Below are 21505 nucleotides of genomic sequence, written 5' to 3' on the forward strand. Positions count from 1 at the left end.
GTCCTCGGCCTCGGCGGGAGCAGGGCTGTGGGCCGCGCTGTACGACTACGAGGCGCGCGGCGAGGACGAGCTGAGCCTGCGACGCGGCCAGCTAGTGGAGGTGCTGTCCCAGGACGCCGCCGTGTCGGGCGACGAGGGCTGGTGGGCCGGCCAGGTGCAGCGGCGCCTCGGCATCTTCCCCGCCAACTACGTGGCGCCGTGCCGCCCGGCCGCTCGCCCCGCGCCGCCGCCCGCCCGGCCGCCGCCGCCGCGGCCCGGCTCGCCTGTGCACGTCGACTTCGAGAGGCTGGAGCTCCAGGAACTCATCGGCGCTGGCGGCTTCGGGCAGGTGTACCGCGCCACCTGGCAGGGCCAGGAGGTGGCGGTGAAGGCGGCGCGCCGGGACCCGGACCAGGACGCGGCGGCGGCGGCCGAGAGCGTGCGGCGCGAGGCCCGGCTCTTCGCCATGCTGCGGCACCCCAATATCATCGAGCTGCGCGGCGTGTGCCTGCGGCAGCCGCACCTCTGCCTGGTGCTCGAGTTCGCCCGCGGCGGAGCGCTCAACCGTGCGCTGGCTGCCGCCAACGCCGCCCCGGACCCCCGCGCGCCCGGGCCGCGCCGCGCGCGCCGCATCCCCCCTCACGTGCTGGTCAACTGGGCGGTGCAGATCGCGCGGGGCATGCTCTACCTGCACGAGGAGGCCGTCGTGCCCATCCTGCACCGGGACCTCAAGTCCAGCAACAGTAAGTGAGAGCGGGTGGGACCGCGCCCAGCGCAGCCCATCTCGGTGCGGGCGCTGGGCGGGCTCCGCGGGGCCAGGTGCTCGGGGGGCAGGAGGCGGGGCTCGGCCTCCAGACGCCGGCAGCCCCTCCTGCGCTGGCCTTCCGGGGCTCAGGGGGCCATCTGGACCCTGGTTACTTGCTTTGGGGCAGGTGATACACTTACCTTGCCGGGTTTCTTTCAGGTGCCTTTTTTAGAAAGGCGGATCAGACTTGCTTGCCGAAGACACAGTTGTAAAATATCGGGGCTTTCTGGAAACCTCACAGTGCTGTTTGGCCTTTGGGTACCGTAAGTGGTTCATTTGGATAGAACTTTGCAAACCGAGGCCGTCCTCGGGAACCCATGGCCCCCCGTCTTGCCTAGTGGGCTACATCAAACTGCCTTTTGCTTCAGCTTTACAAGCACTGTGTTGAGGTCTCTCCTTTCCCGCTTTAAATATGGCTTCGTGTCCTTTGATGTTAACAAAGAGTTTTCATTCAGATGTCTCTGCCCATGAAGTAGGTTTTCATTATTGGTTTGGTGGCTTGAGTGTTGGTGAATAGTCTCCAGACCCAGAAACACCATTTGTGCCATCATGCACTTTGGGGTGGATTTCAGAGCAGGCCGTCCGCAGGCCCAGCGCGCCACCATGATTTCAGAGCAAGTTCATTGTCCTTGTGCAGGTACTTGAAATCCTGAAGACCTGGCCTATATCATTCACTTTGTTTATAAATCAGGGTGCATTTTCCAGATGTCAGTAAGGAACTGACAAATGAACTAAACACAAATCCTATTAAGTTTCATCGTATAAAAGATATAATAGCATTAGCTGCTTAAAGTTTGTTCTTCAGTATTGCAGATCACTTCACATTCTGAGTGTCCTGTCCATGGATCCCATAAGCCTCTCTCCCCAGTGAAGTCCTGTGAGCCTTTGTCTGCCGGAAGCTTCCTGTAGAACCGGGTATTTTAAGGACAAGCAGGAGCATTCTGCTTGCTCTGGTTCTTCGCAGTTGCCACAGTTCTGTGATAGACATGGAACCCGGCCTTTTACAAACCTACTCTGTTTCAGGACATCGAATCACCAACACAGGGACTTCTCTGGTGGTGTAGTGGTTAAGACTCCAAGCTTCCACTGCAGGGGCCATGGGTTCAATCCCTGGTCCTGGTCCAGGAACTAAGATCCCACATGACCTGGGGCGCAGCCAAAACAAAAACAAAAAAAATCACCAACACAGGCCAACTATTTGGGTTGGACTCGTCCTTAGATGGAAAAATTAAAGGGTCTGTAACTATTACTTTTGCATTATGCTTAGGCTGTTTCATAGTAATGCTTGAGGTCCATGTGACCTGTTCACAAAGAAGAGCAAGTTTGCTAGTGTTTGTAAAAGCATAGGAGGCTAGATTAATCCATGTTCCAACGTAGAAGTGAAAAACTTTAAAAGGACTAATACTGTTAAATAGTGAAAAGAAATAATATGACCCTGGAATAATAACGTGGTTAAATAGTTTTTATTGACACCAGAAAAACTTGTAGGGTGGAACAAGTAGACTACTGTGTCTCTGGGAGATATTATGTAATCTGAAGGTGATTATATGCTGCAACTTAGTTTTCGAAAGACTTTTCACCGTCAGAATAAGTTGCCAAACTTCCTGCAGCATTTTAATTTCTGTAATTGTCAGGCAGGGTTGCCTTTGCACTTGAAGTATGGTACTTTTTAAAAAGAGTTAATTGGCTAGGTCACTCACCTAGCCAAATGTTTGTTACGATATGACCACTTTTATAGTTTTTTAATTTCTACAACATAGCATTTTGAATGGGGCCTAAAAGGTGCAGATCACAGCATCTAGCACATTGCCTTATCTTGGATCTGGCGTTATTTATTCAATGAATAAATGCAGATACTTTGGGACCCTCTTATGATATATGAAGCTATAACTTCTTTTATTTTAATTTTTTTAAATTTATTTAGTTAGTTAGTTTTGGCTGTGTTGGGTCTTCGTTGCTGCGCGCAGGCTTTCTCTAGTTACAGCAAGCGAGAGCCACTCTTCGTTGCGGTGCGCGGGCTTCTCATTGTGGTGGCTTCTCTTGTTGTGGAGCACAGGCTCTAGGCGTGCGGGCTTCAGTAGTTGTGGCACAGCGGGCTCAATAGTTGTGGCTCGCAGGCTCTAGAGCGCAGGCTCAGTAGTTGTGGCACACAGGCTTAGATGCTCTGCAGCATGTGGGATCTTCTCAGACCAGGGCTCGAACCCGTGTCCCCTGCATTGGCAGGTGGATTATTAACCACTGTGCCACCAGGGAAGACCTGAAGCCATAACTTCTTGTTCAGACTGTTTGAGTACAGCAGAGACTCTATTACAGTGTATTTTGTTTGACTTCATTGGTTATTTGCTAATGGTGGTAGTGAGTTAATGATAATGTAAACAAGGTTTTAAAAATCAATATTGAATTTTAGTTTTATTCTTTAGTCTACTCCTGTAACAAAGAGCCAGTATAGGACTACTTGGACCCAAGCTAGTAGAAATTATTGTTTAAAGCAAATGTTTAAAGTTATCAGAGTAAGATATGGCTCTCAATATGTTTTCTTATCTTTTCTCCTTGGTCTTTTTTTTTCTGTTATATAGTCTGAGACAGTGTTTATGTTGAAATAAAAGCTGATCTTGTGATGGTACAAACAACTTTGTCCCTTCTCTAACAGATAGCAAAAGATTGAAAGTTGAGCCACATTAGCAAGTTTTAAGCATCATTTATGTCGTTTAAATATGCTAGGCCCTGTCACTCCCAGATGCAAAGTAAATAGAAAGCGCTTTGCTAAATCTGTATACCACAACTAGAGAGCAAGACAGAACAACCTTGAGTTACTGTGAAGAGGGCCAATTTTATATGCACTCAGAGCAGAGAAAAATCATCATGAGCTGGAACTCATTTATTCAGCAGATTTTGAGGCGTTTCTGGGCCCCGGGACACAAGTGGCAAAGCAGATGGCAAACAGTGTCCCCACCAGCACAGGGCTTAGTCTGATAGGGAAGCTAGATGGCAGTCATGCAAATATCAGGAAGTGCTGTAGAGAAAAGGAAGCACGGTGAGGGGTGGAGAGCCAAAGGGAGAGGATGATGTCTGTGTCTCCGAGGTCACCCTGGCCGCCCTGGAGAATGGACTAGTAGTTGGCCTGAGTGGAGGCTGGGGAGGTTCTCCAGGCCACAGAAGACACTGACTTGACTGAGGGCGGTAGCAATGGAGGTGGTTTTCAGGGAAGTTACCAGGACGGAGTGAAAAGAAAATGGTACAGTATGTGAATTGCTGAGGGGCTGTGAATTATTAGAATTTAGTCTTTAGTGTTTTGTTTATTCTGGTGTAGTTCAGGACTGAAAGAAAATTGCATGGCATGATTTATGGTTCCTTTCTTACTAATATTGCTTACTGTGTTCTACCTTTTTTTTTTTTTAAAGCAGAAAATAAACGTTCCTTGACAAACTGAGCCAGAGACTTTGGTGGCTGCTTGTTTGCGTACTTTTTATTTCAGTGGTTAAGCATCTTTTTATCCCGATTTTTTTTTTTTAGCCCTCTGAGAGTAATTATTATCTATATAATTATCTACAAGGACATCTACAGTCTATAAATAGACATACTTATTATGAAATGCAATTTAGAGCTTTTGCTAGAACAAACTACAAAAGGAATCTAAATTCTGTTTTAGCTTCTCTCATTAGTGCAGTGTTAATAAAGGAACTATTTGAGAAAAGTATAGCCAACGTGATCTCCAAATAAGGTGCTTAAAAAGCTCATAAGAGTGATCTGGGGGAGCTATTAATTATGCTACTATCACTTAAGAGAAATGCGTCGTCTCCCTTCTCCTGTCTGTGCAGCTTCATACCACAGCCTCTTCCTATTCCAAGGGTCCAGGGAGATCAGTCCAGAGAGCCCAGTGGTGACAGAGAGCTCATCAGCTTGTGAAACAGAATTGGCTAAAGATGTATTCTTGGAAGAAGAGCGATCAGAACAGGTCTCCGCATCTTCCCCTACCATTTTTATGCTTGCATATTAAAAAATAAATAGTCCACTTTTCATTTCTTATAGTTGAAAGGAGGGGCAGTAATCTAGTGCTGGGTTATGCTCACTTTTCACTGTGCATCTCTGATCACTTTGTAGTCACTGTCAAGTGCATTAAAGTATGGGAATGGAAAGAGGAGAGGGGAAATCTCCATCGTTTCAGAAGGCCATCTGTAATTCCTGCTTTCCCACACTAGCCTGTGAGGGTTGAACTTTTCCAGAATAGTGCAGCACCGAAAGGAGCCTTGGCTTTGAAGTCAGACCTGGGTTTGAATATTGGTGTCTTCCTCTACAAGCTGTGTGACCTTGGGCAAGTGATACAACCTCCTTGAGCCTCAAAGTCTTGACTTCTGACACTGCAGGGAAAATCTGTGTAATATTTTTTTATCCCTTCCTAGGCAATTGGGTAGATTCCGCATGAAAGTAGGTGGCTTTTTTAGGGAACAGTTAGGAGTCAGGTGTGGCTAGAAAGAAAGGAAGACGGGCTTTCGTTGGGAAGGAGACAGGCGTTTTAACAAGTGGCCAGACAACATGGCCTTGAATGCCACGCTGAGAGGTGTGGACTGTCTCACAGCAAAAGCGAGCCAATGACAGTTCTGAGGAGGAAAGTGCTCTGATCTGCTGTAAGACAAACATCTACAAAGAAAAACATATAAGCTTGGGGTAATTTGCTTTATGACTGTATCTATCATAGGTTATCAGGGCAGAAATAGAAAATAAAATACTTGGACATTGGTTTGGCATAAATTATTTATCATTTATGACCAGAGCCTAGTTTTTATAATCACTGTTTGTTTAATGAACGAATTTAGGGCACCAGAGTTAGAAGATAATGACCAGATTTACTATGTCAGGCTGATGATTTTAACTCCAAATTTCAGTGTGACTGTCTCCAAACCCCCTGTGGTACTTGAAGGGCTCCCAAAAGGTGGAATGAAGGAATTTTAGGGGGCAGAAGCAGGGTTCCTAGTGAGACTGGGCCAACTATGCTGGTTTTATTTTGGAGCCTGAAACAAATTTGTACAACTGACTCTGAATCAGTATGAATTTAGTTATTTTTAAAAATCCGTCTTCTTCAAATATTGCTTTATATTTAAGTAAACAATAGTAGTAACAGAAACAATAGCTGACATTTATTTAATGCTTCCTAGATGCTGGGTATTGTCCAAACTTTATCCTCATTTATTCCTCACAGCGACCTTTTGAGGTAGGTACTTTACTTTAAGTATCCCCATTTTACAGATGAAGAAACTGAAGCCAGGGATTAATTGACTTGATCAGGGTCACTCCACTTGTCAGAGAATTGAATCCAGGGCCTCTAATCCCAGAACTTGAGATTTTATCTTCTTCATAGAGTGCCTTGGTTACCAGTTCTCAGATGCTTGTCATCAGAACCCCAGAGAGCTTTTGTTGATGTGGGTCCTAGCTATTGACATTTACCACATTAGAAATTTAAAGTGATAAATCTAAAGATATTTAATATAAAAGTAACAATAGATCCGTTACATGTTAATGTAGGGGGAAACCCTTATTTTCCAAAACAAATTTAGTGAGGAGAGTGGCATTGCTTTACTCATTTGAAGCTCGCTTTGATGACATAAAGGAAGACAGATGAACATTCACATCTGCTTCTGCATTTAATCTGTCGCCACCTTAGGGCTGCTCCGGGTCCCGGGACCATACTTTGAGAACCCTTAGGCTAGATGGTCCGTTCTGCTGATGGAGAATGGCACTCCAGAGTAGCTGCTCCCACACCTAATGTAGCATCAAAAGCTCCCCATAAACTTCTAAAAATAAAATTCTCTGTCTCACTTTTGGATATTCTGATTTGGTTGCCTTAGTTGGGAACAAGCAATGAATTTTTTTTTAACATTTTATTTTCAAAATCTTGGACTATACAGAGTTGAAGGAACTTTTAAGTAAACACTTGTGTACTCACCACCTAGATTCTACCATTAATATTTTACTAAGTTGCTTTAATACAAACCTCACCCTATCCTTCCATCAATCCATCCTGAGCTTGGGATGCAGCAAGATATTTTTTTAAAAGGCTTTTGGGTGATTCAGGTGCAGAGCCAAGTTTGGAAGCTGCTGTCCAAGGGACCAGATGTGTGGGTCCATTCTCTTGGTTCTCTGGGTTGGTATAGAAATTCCACCATGACCACAGACTGTATCCCACATCCAGTGAACTGTCTGGTGACATTGGATGGCTGGGTCACAGTAGGCACTGAGTGAGTGTATGGGTGGCTTGTGTCTCTGGGGAAGGGATTATCCAAGCATTTGTCCCACTGACCTGGGGGGACAAATGGTGCTATTGTGGCATCTAAGATTTGGGCTCTGACTCTACTACTCTCCAGCCACGGGCTCATGGGCCCCTACTTTCTGAATAGGGTGATGTGAGGATCAGTGAGAGAGTATATGCCTGGCATCAGCACACTTTCCCCTGCAGGTCTAGATGATAAATGATAAATATGATTGCTTTGCAGACCATCTAGTCTCTTTTGCAACTCTTTAAGTATCCTGTTTGGCCCATAAGATATAGTTTGCTGACCCCTGGTATTTGTCAAAGTATTTACTAAACTGTAAGATGCAACCTAAATGTAAGCTGGTGACTATACTCATTTTTATATATGGTTTGGAAGCTCTCTGAGGGCTTTAAATGTTTGCTAATTTGTGTGTGTGTGAACTCCTTGGTACCTCAAAGTTTTCTACAATTCTTTGTAACCCAAGGACTTTATTATTATTCATTCTGCAAAATATAGTGCCACGTGGTCATACATCTATTCATCTTGGTTGGGTGTGAGGGTCTTTTAGTTCATCTGGCTCACTTGATCCAGGCCAGCCTGTGGTACAAGGAAACAGTCCTGAGCTTTGTTCCTTTAGGGAGTACTGCCATCTGCACGCTTTGGCAGGTCTACTTGTAACTTGGGTTGATAAATTGAGGGTCAGGGAGAAGGCAGGAGGTACTAAGTTACCAGTTGTAACTGTTTCACTACCAGAGTTCACTACTGGGACATTTTTTTACGCTCTTTGAAAAAGAGCAAATCACTTGCCATTTGGGAGAAGTGTCTTGATTGCGTATAGGTTGTTTGAGTGATTGTTGGCTTAATTGACTTTCAGGAGTTATTTTGTTTCAGGTTTTCTGCAAATACTGACTCTAACATCAGTTATATTACTTTCTGTTTACTAATATGTTAATGGAGCGTGTTGTGGAAGATTCCTCCCTCATCAGTTTACTTTATTCCATACCTTGACAAAATATTGAAAATCCTCCGCTGACAGAAATAGAGAGCTAGATTTTCACACAATGAAATGTAGGAAGTTTTCTCATTAAAACTGTGTGTTGTGTGCGTCCATGAAAAGGTTTGTACCGCGGCGTTTGCCTTTGGTGTTAAGAGCAACGTGTTTTAGCTGACCGCGTCTCTCTGGACTTTGCAGGAGTCTCTCTCCTTGTGTTTAGCGAGCTGACTCATTCATTCACATCACAGTTCTTTGGTGACTGTGTACTACGTGCCAGGGACGCTCCAGGCTCTGGGTGGCCAGTGGTGAGCAAAGCAGAAGCAAATTCCTCCCCTCGGGGAATTTACATGGCCGTGGGCAACATGGACATTAAAGGGTAAATGCTGCAAGATGTAGTATGGTGGAGGGTGGTAAGTGCTCAGTAGAAAAACTAAAAGTTGAGGGCTTCCCTGGTGGCGCAGTGGTTGAGAGTCCATCTGCCGATGCAGGGGACACGGGTTCGTGCCCCGGTCCGGGAAGATCCCACATGCCGCGGAGCGGCTGGGCCCGTGAGCCATGGCCGCTGAGCCTGCGCGTCCGGAGCCTGTGCTCCGCAGCGGGAGAGGCCACAACCATGAGAGGCCCGCGTACCGCAAAAAACAAAACAAAACAAAAAAAAGGTAGATGCTGTGCAGTAGAAATAAACCAATATTAAACAAATATTAATTGGGTGCAAATTCTTTCCTCCAGTTGCTTACAATTTAGTTAGAGAGGTGAGACCCACAAGTGAGCCAAGGCAGTGTTTAAGTATAGTAATGGGAGTGGCACAGCTTTAAGTGCGTTAGAAATGCAGAGAACTTCTAGTGAGGTTATGAGGAAGGCACCCAGGGGGACATGGTGTTGATATCTACAGACTCATATAATATTGGAACAGGGAGACAGTGACAAAGCTGCACATTTTGTTTTCTGTTGTTTGTTTTGTTTTGTTTTTACTAGAAGGAGAAAATGAGATTCCAAAGGCCAATGGACTTGAAGGCAGTCTCAGTTAGTGCTGCAGTGCAGCGAATCCAGGGCTGGTGCCCGGTTGCTTCCGTGGGAAATGGAGGCCAGGGATGGTTCTGCAGAGGATGCAAGGGGAAGGCAGTCCACGCAGCAGGCAGCAGGAGCTCAGAGACACTGACACAATGCCATGTTTCTTAGAAGTGGCTTTTAATACACAGAATCGTAGAGTGTAGGGGTTTTTTCAGAGAGTCCAGGAAGAGCTGAAAAGATCATGGAGACCGAGGTTGAGAAGGGACTTGAATCAAGATCAGGATGAAGGCCTCCAGAGACTGGTGAGCGGATGAGTGGTGTAGGTGCGGGAACAGACGGAAGAAAGGTGAGGAAAATCGGTGCTATTTGGTAAACTTAGAAAGTTATCATTTTTTTTTTCCCTGTAAATGAATGGTTGATTGTTTTCAGAGTTGAAATTCACACAGTAACCTTCCTGTCTTAGACTGAGACTCAGGTGTTTTGTTAGTATATTCTTTCACATTGTTGCTTTTCTCAACTGATTTCCTTCTTATGACCTTTTTTTTTTCGATAACATATTCCTAGTTAAAGGTTAATTAAAATGAACCTATTTGACTCAAATGGAATTTGGACCAGCACTCCCATAAGTGTTGAGGAAATAGAATGGACACATTGTAATTGCTTTTAAAAATATACATTATATACTATAATTCGGAAAATTCCACAGTGAAACTTCAAAGCAGCCGGAAAAATCGAGTGCCTCATGGTTGAATAAGTAGACAAAACACAAGTTGTAGAGGCTGATTGTTACAGAATGGGGCTAACGGGGGTCAAAAATCTTTACGGACGTGGCACAAGCGGGGTGGGGGGGGGGGGCTGAAACACTGGTCGCTAGGTCGCTAACGAGAATTGACCATTTCTGTGGCCCAGAAGGTGGATGTGCCCCTCTGAGCATGGTCATTCCCAGAGGTCCTCTTCCTGGTGAGGTCAGGAGGCGGAAGCACCGCCAGCCTGTCCTGGGCTGAAACCTGGCCAGGTGCCCGGTCACGTGACCTGTCGGGACACTGGCTATTTCTGGTTTCGGTCACTTTGCCCCAAAGATAAGGAATTTGAGGAATTCTGCTGAACACCTCTGAAATAGAATCCAGAACAATGGGCCTTTCATGGAACTCTAAACTTTTGACGTTCAGAGTGTTATTTTAACTTGTTTTCTGTTAGTTGAAAGCTCCGGTGGAAACTTTGGACTCCGGTGAGGGCAGGTGTTTTAAAGACCGCGTCGCAAAGGCTGCTAATACTGCATTCTGCCACGGCACTGCTTGAGAAATGCGATCGATTTAAAATAATTCAGCTTTTAGTTCTCGCTTGGAGTTCCGTTTGTATTTATTTTAGAGGTGCCTTTCTGAGCGTTTTGTTCCTTAAGGGCTGCCAGGCCTTACTTGGGGCCCGGGGACATAGCGTGGTTTTAATGCCCATTTTAATCAGTGCTTCCTCATGCCTTCCTAATTTGGGTGTTTTTCAGAAGGAGGAGGTAATGTATGTGAAAGTGTCTTGGAAAACAAAGTTTTATAGAACTGCAAGCCATCTTGATCATTAATTTGGAGTCTTTTTTAGTGGTAAGGATATCATTGTTTAAAAGTGAAATTAGTATGTATTATAAGGGGGAAAAATGTAATACAGCTGATGAAGTAACTAATTAATCTATCTGTTATTTTTTGTTTCTGTGGCTTAAGTATATAGGGTTTTATTCCTTAAACTGAATGGAAGGAAGGAAAATTTTAAAATTAACAAAATGAAATTTCTGGTTGTTCTGCCCCCTTTTCATAACTGGTAGCTTTATATGTAGCACAGAAGACTGGAAAGATAGTCGTGCAGGTGGGATCCGAAGCGTGGCCCTGTATTGTAGCGGTATGATCTGGGATAACATTTCTGAACTGTGAACTGGAGACTGTCATTTCCATTTCATAGAATGGCATGAGGATCCAATGAGTTATTATGTGAGTGGAAACAACTCTACATAGAAGAGGATTAATAAATGGTAGGCAATAATCTTATTAGAACTGGTGATAATTATTAATAGAAACTATTCCATTGGCCATTTGATGTAGAAGGTACTGCGTTAGGTGATTGGAGGATAGAAGGAGGTGCTTGCTCTCCAAATCTTACAGTTAGAAGATCGCTTGGGGAAAGGAATATCACAACACAGCAGTATTTATTCAGTATTGGCGACTTATAATAAGTCCCCACTCAGCTGTCTCATGTTGGTTCTCTCCAGTTGCATTAACTCTGTGACTTCTGTGACTGTCTAAATTGATGATACGAATGTGAATCTATTGCAAAGTGAAATTTCAGGCCTTGCAAAGTGATAGGATTTCCTGACATCCGTGAAAGTGATTTTGAAGGTTTGCTAAACACACTTTCAAACCCATCAATAAAGGGTGTGTGTAGGTATATGTATGTGTCATCATTTCAAAATGCTTACTGTGTCTCAGACCTTGTTCTGAGCACTTTACGTGTATTCATTTCCTCCTCTCTACAACGTTATGATGTATGTACTGTCATAATTCCCATGGCAGGCAAGGAAGCAGAAGCACAGAGTCCAAACCGAGCAGTCTGGCCCTGGAGTGCATGCTTCCATCACTATGCCACAGCGCCTCTACTTAGATCAGATGATAACTATCCAGTGGCAGGAAATCAGAAAAGAGGAGAATGGGCACCTGCATACAGAGAGCTTTCCAAAGGATAAAGAAATCGCTTGTGAAAAATTGATAAAAGCTGTCACCTGAGCAATGCAGGCAGTAGTTAGGACCATGGACCCAGGGGTCAGACTGCTTGAGTAGCCCTGCGCCTCAGCTGCGTGACCTTGGATGGATTACTCAACATCTCTGTGTCTCAGTTTCCTTATCTGTCAAGTACAGATGATTAATAATATCCACCTATAGCACTGTGGTGGGGATTATCTGATTAAAATACCTATAAGTGTACCTGACAGATAGAATGTGCTCAGTCAACGCTCATTATTCCTATAACATTTGGGCAAGTGGTCCCCCTTAAGATCACATTCCACAGATCAAACAGGAAGTGTCTTATGCTAGTCTCCAATTTTGTCTGGATAATTTAGTCTAAGAAACTTCCCACACTTGTTCGTTTTTGTCCTTCTAAGAGTTTGTGCATAGTTGCAACGATGACAAAAATGTTAAATAAAGAATAAGATAAACTGATTTTTGTTATTGTTCAAGGTGAAACCTGAATGACAACTCTCCCCCCCCCACACAGACATATATTCTGTTAACTGTGAAGTTTGGATTACTGTTCAATTGGATTCAGTGTTGCTGAATTTTTTTCAGTACTAATTATCCTCTGATAATGAAGACCTGTCTCTTGGGATTTTTGTGAGGATTGAATGAAATAGCACTTGTAAAGTACAAGGAATATAGTGAATATTGATGATGGCTAGTGACTCAGGACTTGGTTCTTATTTCTATTAGATAGGAAGTGGCATGGGCAAAGGACAAACATGAGAACGGGCCCCTTTTGTTAATTTCACCTGCAAACACTAAGCACCTGCGCTGAATCAGACACGACACAGAGTGGGTGCGCGTGGGTGAGCGTGAATTGCACGAGTCTCTCACCATTGTCTTCCTCTCCCTGCCATCTCACCGCCTACACACACTCTCTCTCTGTCCCTCACTTGTACGCCCCCTGTTTCACACTTACATACTCACTGTCTCAGAGCTAACAGCAGTGGAGGAGTCTGATGAAAGCATACAGTCTGGTACCTGGTGCCTCATAGAACTGTCAAAGAAACACAGAGCTCACGGGAGGGTGGAGGAGGTGATGGTTCCCGGCTTGAGGGTATTTGGAAGGTGTCACTGAGCAGGTATCATTTGGGTTGGATGAGCAGCCGGCCTGCCTTGAGCAGAGCAAGCTCATCCATAGGGGCACGGGACGTAGTTTGAAGTGTAGGTTGCTGTGCGAATCTAGGGGCTGTGATTGCCCAGGTTTTGGAGTGTGGACCTTCTCCCTGAGTTACGGGGAACCATGGAATTTTTTTTTTTTTAATGCAGGTTTATTGAGGTGTCATTTGTATAAAAATTCACCCCCCTCCCCGAGGGCGTTCAGTTTGGTGAGCTTTGACCAATGTGTATAATCCTGTAACCACCACCACCAAGAGAGAATTTGCATCACCCGGAAAAACCCTCCCGTGTAGCGCTGCCGTCAGGCCTTTCCCCTCAACCTCCAGAAACCGCTGGTCTGATTTCTGTCCGTCTTCCAGGACGCCATACGGGATCATAGTACATAACCTTTCACGTGTGGCTTCTTTCTCTTAGCGGAATGGTTTTCAGATTCATCCTTGTTGTGTATCGGTAGTTTATTCATGAGAGGTTTAAAAAAATAAAAATAAAAGGATGCCACGGCACTATAGGAAGATGAATCTGCTCGGGGTGGCATGTGGGCGAGAGAGGAGAGAGGGACAGCACCCAGTTCAGTGAGAACGATTGTAATTCAGGTTTGGGACAGTGAAGCCAGAAGTCACATGGTGGCAGGGAAGTGGAGACGGGCCATCTGCGGGGCACTCAGTTGAACTAGAACAACTGCGCTGCAGGTTGGAAGGCTGGGTTTTAAGGAAGGAGTGAGGAGAGAGAAAAAACAGTAAGTTTAAACCGTTCCTTCTGTAGCAAATGGGAAGGAGTAGCGTGGATATGGAGCTGCATTAGAGCCTCATGGAAAACGGGGGAGACATTTCTGCTTCGTTATAGGCAGAGAAGTCAACCAGGGGAGAGAGGAACCCAAGGCACCGGGAAGGGCGGGGCAGGCGGGTGCAGGTGGGCAGTGATGGGAAGCTCCGTTGTTTTAGCTCCTGCTGCACAGAGAGTTCAGGGCAGTCCCGGCATCAGCTCGGCTCCTGAAAGCTGCTCTTGTGCGTTCTGTATTTTGTTAGGAGGCTGGGGGCTGGGGAAACCAGCAACTGGATAATGTTTCTCTGAAGTTTTTACTTTTTGCTGCATTTCAATCTTTGGTAAAGCAATCACATCTCATAGAATATCTTCATGAGTTAACATACCTATAAGCAATTTTCAAATTTAACATAAGCTAATCTTCAATAATAATGATTTATGGTAATATGCCATCTATTTGCAGTACTCTCGGAAACATTCAGTAGAAAAGACTCTGCATTTAGATCAGGACCTAATTTCTTGAAAGAAAAACAATGTAAATATTTTCTTCCTATCAGGTAAACTTTCACAGACTTCTGATTCTACCTGTGATATCTCAGTAAATGTTTCTTGCCCCTAGAAATCATTTACTTTCTCATAAAGAGTGCTAAAGCTGTACTGTGTGGGTTTTTTTTGTTTTTTTTTTTTTCGGTACGCGGGCCTCTCACCGTTGTGGCCTCTCCCGTTGCGGAGCACAGGCTCCGGACGCGCAGGCCCAGCGGCTATGGCTCACGGGCCCAGCCGCTCCACGGCACGTGGGATCTTCCCGGGCGGGGCTCGAACCCGTGTCTCCTGCATCGGCAGGCGGACTCTCAAGCAGTGCGCCACCAGGGAAGCCCTGTGGATTTTTTTTAAACTTGTAACTTTAGGCACAAACGACCCACTAAAGGTTATGAAAAACAAGATGTAAGTAAGATAAAATGGTAAAATGCAGGTTCATTCTCAGTACTCTGCCAACTGCAGTGAAGATTGTGTTTTAAAAGCCAAAGAAAAGGGCTTCCCTGGTGGCGCAGTGGTTGAGAGTCCGCCTGCCGATGCAGGGGACGCGGGTTCGTGCCCCGGTCTGGGAGGATCCCATGTGCCGCGGAGCGGCTGGGCCCGTGAGCCATGGCCGCTGAGCCTGCGCGTCCGGAGCCTGTGCTCCGCAACGGGAGAGGCCACAACGGTGAGAGGCCCGCGTACTGCAACAAAAAAAAAAAAGCCAAAGAAAAATTGTAACTGAAAAATTATAAAAATATGAAAGTATTCCACCTTTGATTTTCCTCTTCAGTATTGCTACTGGAGAAGATAGAGCATGATGACGTCTGCAATAAGACATTGAAGATTACAGATTTTGGGTTAGCGAGAGAGTGGCACAGGACCACCAGGATGAGCGCAGCAGGCACCTATGCCTGGATGGCCCCGGAAGTCATCAAGTCCTCTTTGTTCTCCAAGGGAAGCGACATCTGGAGGTGAGTAAGCACCACACATTTTGTTTTTGCAGGTGTCTGCAGAAACTGGTTGCTACACGTCCTTTAAATGAGTCCCCAAATATTCAGTAATTCTGAGCATAACCATACAGATAGTCCCCAGTTTGCAGCGGTTTGACTTAACAGTTTTTTTTGACATTACAATGGCACAAAAGCAATATGCATTCTCTAGAAACCGTGCTTGGAATTTGGCATTGGGATCTTTCCCAGGCTAGTGATACGTGGTCCAGTCCTCTCTTGTGAGGCTGGGCAGAGGCAGTGAGCTGCAGCTCCCGGTCAGCCCCGCCATCACGAGGGGAAACAACTGATACGCTTACAACCATTTTGGACCCAGACAGCCATTCTGTTTTTCACTTTTGGTATCGTATGCAATCAATTCCGTGAGATATTCAACACTTTATTATAAAATAGGCTTTGTGTTAGATGATTTTGCCCAACTGTAGGCTAATGTAAGTGTTCTGAGCACTTTTAAGAAAGACCAGGCTAAGGTTCAGTAGTTGAGGTGCATCAAATGCGTTTTCAGCTTATGATATTTTCAGCTTAGGAAGGATTTATCCAGACGTAACCCCACTGTAAGTTGAGGAAGATCTGTATGGGCCTTTTTGAAGGTTTTGTGGTTCTGATCAAGACTGTTGTAATCACAACAGAATGGGTAACTTGAGATTTTGATTATCCTATGACTTCCATTTGATAAGAGAAATTTGTGAAATCTGAGGTTTGATTAAAACTGGTTATAACTTGAGTAAACAGTAATGCTGTTTTGTAAGGCCTGTTGGTAAATAAACATAAATTTCACTTTAAGCAAAAATTTTGATTCCTCATGACTCACAGACAGAATATTAGCATGGAAGGTGTTTGAGAAAAAAATTTAGGTAACCTCCTTCATTTTATGGATTGCATTATCTAAAGATTAAAGCTTCTGGTTTGAGGATGGAGAGCTGAACCAAAATGGAATCCCAGGTTAGCTGGATTTTCCATTCGGCTGTGTCTCATTAGGAGGTAAAGACACCATGCATAGCAGAACAACAGAGAAAAGTCACTCTGTTTATAGTTACAATGCACCAGGAGCTTACTTGCCTTCATTTAATGCTCATAAAATGCTGTGTGACTAGTATTAAAATTCCAGGATTTTTCTGTTGTTGTTTTTTTAACGGCTTTATTGAGATACAATTCACACATCATACAGTTCACCCATTTAAACTCTACAGTTGCATGGCTTTTACCTTCATCAGCACAGTCAGTTAAGAACATTTTCATAATCCAAAGAAGAAACCCTATACCCCTTAGCCATCACGCCAACACTCCAGCCCTCCCAACCAAGGCAGTCACTCACTAATCTACATTTTGTATCTTTAGATTTGCTTATTCTGGACATTTCATATAAATGGAATCAAATAATATGCGGTCCTCTGCAACTGGCTTTTCAATTAGCATATTTTCAAGGTTCATGTCATAGAATGTATCAGAATTTCATTCTTATTTATTGTGGAATAATATTCCATTGGGTGGATAATACCACCTTTTGCTTATTCGTTTATCAGTCGATGGCATGTGGGTTGTTTCCACATTTTGGCTAATTCTGAATAACGCTGCTCTGAACATTTATGAAGTTTTTGTGAGGACATGAGTTTTCATTTCTCTTGGGTTTTCTACCTGGGAGTGAAATTGCTGGGCTGCCTGGTAATTATATGGTTAATCATTTGAGGAACTGCCAGACTGTTTTCCACCAGTTCTCATTCCCACCAGCAGTGTATAAATACAGGCTTCTAATTTAATTGTTCTACTTATGACTGTTAAGAAATTTTTCACCTGTGCCAGGGGTTCTGTAGTGTCTTAGGGCCGTTTTGAAAAACACAGAAGCTTGAGCCTCACCCCTTACTTAACGACTTACACTCTGCTGGTGGAGACTGAGCCACATGTGTCTTTGTAAAATATTACATGTGTTTTCCTTGACTTAATCACAATAATTTTCTGACCATGTAATGCCAAAATAATTCAGTGAAATAGGTGATTATTTTAAGAAATTATACTTCAGGACTCTGGAAACTAATAAAATATAAATCAACTTCACATTTGGAATAATTAAGACTGTAACCATTTTACTATGTGTGCCTTTTAAAATAAACTATGTAATTATAAGCTATACAAATGCTGTACAATCTATATAAATGCTCTAGAGCGACCTCACCTACTGTAAACATAGAATCAAAAGTAAGAAAAAAAAGATTTCTAAAATCAGCCAAAATATGGGTCTTGAAGTCCAAGCACTCATGGAGAGGTCTTCCCTCAAAATCTGTTCATTTCTATTTCTCAGTTATATGAGCTCGATTACCTGATTTTCAGTAGAAGCATCTAAGCAGAAGAGGGGAGAGGGGTGCTAAGCTGGTAAAAAAAAAAAAGAAAGGCAGCTGAGAACAGAGTGGGCGCTAGGAGCAAACACATGAAACGCTATGAAAAGGACTGGAATCTGCTGGCTTCCAGAACCACCTGGTTGTGGAGCCAGACGTCCACACACATCTCCAGAACACACGGATATATTAAAGCCCAGCAGAGTCCTAGATGTCAGGATGCAGAGGCAGGGAAGGCCGTCCCTCTGAACTGCTTTAGAACCTCCTTCATAATATTCCCATAGAAATAATTGCATTCAAGAAGCATGGCTCCGGTCTGTGGTGCTGGGGGCTGCTATATATACTGGTGTATTTAGTGATCATCCTCTCTCGCCCCACTTCCTCCTTACCAGTTACTACCCTACGAGGTAACTTTGACAGATGCTATCATTGAACTTTTACAGTGGCTCCCGTGATTACCCCAGTTTCACAGAGTACATACCCAAGGCACTGAGAGGTTTAGAAATTTCCTCAGGGTTGTAAAACTAGTGAGTGAGTAGCAGACTCTGGTCCCTGGCCTAAGAGCCGTGTTCCTGCTACCACAGCCCTTAATCATTAGGCTACTTGTATACTCAGAAGAGGGCTTTTTTTTTTTTTTTTTTTTAAATAAATTTATTTATTTATTTTTGGCTGCGTTGGGTCTTCGTTGCTGCACACAGGCTCTCTCTAGTTGCGGCAAGCGGGGGCTACTCTTCGTTGTGGTGCGTGGGCTTCTCATTGCGGTGGCTTCTCTTGTTGGGGAGCACGGACTCTAGGCATATGGGCTTCAGTAGTTATGGCTCATGGGCTCTAGAGCTCAGGTTCAGTAGTTGTGGCACGCGGGCTTAGTTGCTCTGTGGCATGTGGGATCTTCCCGGACCAGGGCTCGAACCCGTGTGCCCTGCATTGGCAGGTGGATTCTTAACCACTGCGCCACCAGGGAAGTCCCCAGGAGAGGGCTTGTTATACTATATCCCACCCAGTTTCAGAGAGCAGAAAAATATGCATTACACTTTAAAAATTGTCCCATCAGAATAGCTCCCTTTTCTTTCACATTGGTTTTTACCAGAATACCTCTCTGGAAAAATGACCTATCCTGAATTATTCATTCTCTGGAACTTCCAAGAGGCAAAGTTATGTTGTTATTGTTGGTTTTAATTTTGTTATTTGCTAAGGAGAATAGCAAGGAAGCTTCTTTGAATTTATTCAGTTTTCAGTTATTCTAATAATTTCTGGTGCCCTGCACTGAGATGAGTTTTGTTGATTGATCTATGAGTTCAGTTTACTTACTCTTGAAATTAAGAATGTGTCTCGCTAATGCACCATACCATAGGTAATTTTCAAGATACTAAGCAGATAGCCTTTGAAAAATCCTGGTTGCACCTTATTTGCTAATAGTTATAGCATTATATAATTTACAGGTACTGTATTCCTTTTTTAACAAAACATAAAACAGTGCTTTGAGATGGCAGAGGAAATGTCACTGATACTTTATCAATGATTCAAGATCAGCTTCAAGGCCGTGTGAGTGGAGACATAGGCAACAGGTAGTAGTGGTCCCACAGCTCAGCCTCAGGTGTGCCGCTTCTAGGTCCAGTTGTCTTTCAGTGATGCCCTGCTGCGCCCCCTGCTGGGGAGGGAGCCCTGGGCTCAGGGGCCTCAGGATGGAAACACCCCTGCTTTTAGGGCCGTGGAACATCAGCGGGAGGATCCCTGAGGCCCCTTTGAATTCAGGGCATGTTCTGTTGTTTACGCCTTCCTTTTCTGAATGTTTTCAGTATGTAGTGTAGAGTCCATTGGGCACTAGTGGAGAGGTCTGAAAATGAAGTGTTGATGGCCAGGGTGACCACCTGGGCTCCAGAGACGCTTGTTGCAGGCCAGGTCTTCCTTACAGAGGGCTTATTGTATCTGACGCTGTGAATCCCCACATCTCTTAAGGTCGGGAGATAATCGAATGAGACTCAGAAATCAGTTCCAAAGCAAATTTAAATGATGTGGGTTTTGGGGGTTTTCTTGGTGTTATTCTGAGCTGTTTTGCCTTTCCTTAGGCATGTGAAATGAGAGTTAAGTTACTTCTTTAAATTTCAAACTCTTTTTTTAACTTAAAGGGAATGAAGTTTTAAAAGATCAGAAAAGTAAATAGGGCCATACTAGTTATGTTAATGGAACTTAAAAATAAAGCAAATATGACTGTTCCTTATATGCTTATGTGTTTTAATTTAAAGGCAAGTGAGTGTCAGGAGTGACTGATGTTTTATGTCAAAAGATAATTTGAGTGCACTTTGTGTTTTGAAGAAGATAAAGGAAAGCCAAGGTTCTGACTGGTTTTGTAGAAGAGAATAAACGTATATGATGTACAAGGCTTATTTCTGTGCTCCCCTGTATTGCTTTGAACTGGGGTGTCTGAGACTCTCTAGTATAGGTGTATACTGAAATTCAGTCCTTTAGCTTCATTTTAAAAGTTCACTTAGAGATCCTTTTACTGTGTGTTTTCTCGTTCTTGTATGTAATCGCATTTGCCCTTAAACTGAAGCAGCAGTGAACCTGCATCACATCTGCTGATGCTTTGGAGAGCATGGCAGCTGCAGTTGTTCTTTGTTTATTCTCCTTTCACTTCACCTTCCTGCATTTCAAAGAAGACCTGTTATGTCCTCCCAGCAGGCTCACGAAAACCCACAGGATTTCTTTGTCCGTTACTATTAGGCATTAGGTGGAAACATTAGTAACACATCTCCTAAATATAAAGGGAGGGGCAGAAAGAAACAATTTCAAAAACCTATTTTAGAACAGTTAGCGTGGGACTTCCCTGGTGGTCCAGTGGTTAAGACTCGGCCTTCCAGTGCAGGAGGTGAGGGTTCGATCCCTGGTTGTGGAGCTAAGATTCCCACATGGCTCGAGGCCCAAAAACCAAAACATAAAACAGAAGCAATACTGTAACAAACTCAATAAAGACTTTAAAAATGGTCCACATCAAAAAAATCTTAAAAAAAAAAAAAAGGTAGCATGATTCGATTTCAGTCCTGTGGTGAGTAATACGGGGCTGGATTCTTCAGTGTCCTGAAGATCCTCAATAGGTGTGGAAAAAAATGAGGCAGAAAGACAAACATCAGAACAACCACATTGCTCTTCAAGTGTGTCCTGCCTCTGGACCCTGTTTAATTCAGTCGTGTACTGCTCCTAAGCTTTCCTATCCATTAAGTAGTTTCATTTCCTGTAACGAAGGCATAACCGATTTCGGGAAGGAGTGTATTTGCATGTGTCTGGAATGTTAACTGGAAGAACCCGCCCCTCATGTAGGGATAAGGGTCCATATGGGCTTTGTTGGAAGAGAAGAGTCTCGTGAGGGGCTGGATGAAGGCTGTGATACGTTTCTCCCACCAACTGTGTCATGAGGAAAAGACCCTGTTTAACTTTATGAAAACTCTGCTTTCCAGCTATGGAGTGGTGCTGTGGGAATTGCTCACGGGAGAGGTCCCCTATCGTGGCATTGATGGTCTTGCTGTGGCCTACGGGGTGGCAGTCAATAAGCTCACTTTGCCCATTCCTTCCACCTGCCCTGAGCCGTTTGCCAAGCTCATGAAAGGTATTTGGGCATCTCTGTTTTTGTGTGTCTGGGGGTGAGGGGAATTGCTCATTAGAATATCTGTATATTTTTTTAACCAAAAAGGTATTTTCTGTGATTCTAATTTTCAGTCGATTTTAGATTATACTATTTTAAGAATTAGAAGCCATGTCTTTGATCTAAGATGTCAGGTAAAGTTTTGATGAACTAAGTAACTTAAAAACAATCTAGTGACTCATTTATACAAAATTCAGTTGAATGGTAATAAACTTTTCATCAAATACACTAGCAGAATTCAAAGACAATATTGAGGGGCTTCCCTGGTGGCGCAGTGGTTGAGAGTCCGCCTGCCGATGCAAGGGACACAGGTTCGTGCC

At 44.1% G+C, this 21505-nt stretch overlaps 1 protein-coding gene across 1 annotated transcript in view; it reads left to right on the forward strand.

Annotated features, from left to right (window-relative positions):
- Position 1: 1 nt before the first annotated feature.
- Positions 2–21505, forward strand: part of MAP3K21 (mitogen-activated protein kinase kinase kinase 21) — a gene marked incomplete at its 5' end in the record, with an annotated part of 48506 nt that continues 27002 nt past the window's right edge. Inside the window, 3 exons of the mRNA XM_007466999.1 lie at positions 2–722; positions 15002–15182; positions 21001–21149. Of these exons, the coding sequence (XP_007467061.1) occupies positions 2–722; positions 15002–15182; positions 21001–21149 (1051 nt within the window). The remainder of the gene's footprint in view (positions 723–15001; positions 15183–21000; positions 21150–21505) is intronic.

This window comes from Lipotes vexillifer, unplaced genomic scaffold (genome assembly GCF_000442215.2).
Source record: "Lipotes vexillifer unplaced genomic scaffold, Lipotes_vexillifer_v1.1 scaffold410, whole genome shotgun sequence".
NCBI lineage: Eukaryota > Metazoa > Chordata > Mammalia > Artiodactyla > Lipotidae > Lipotes > Lipotes vexillifer.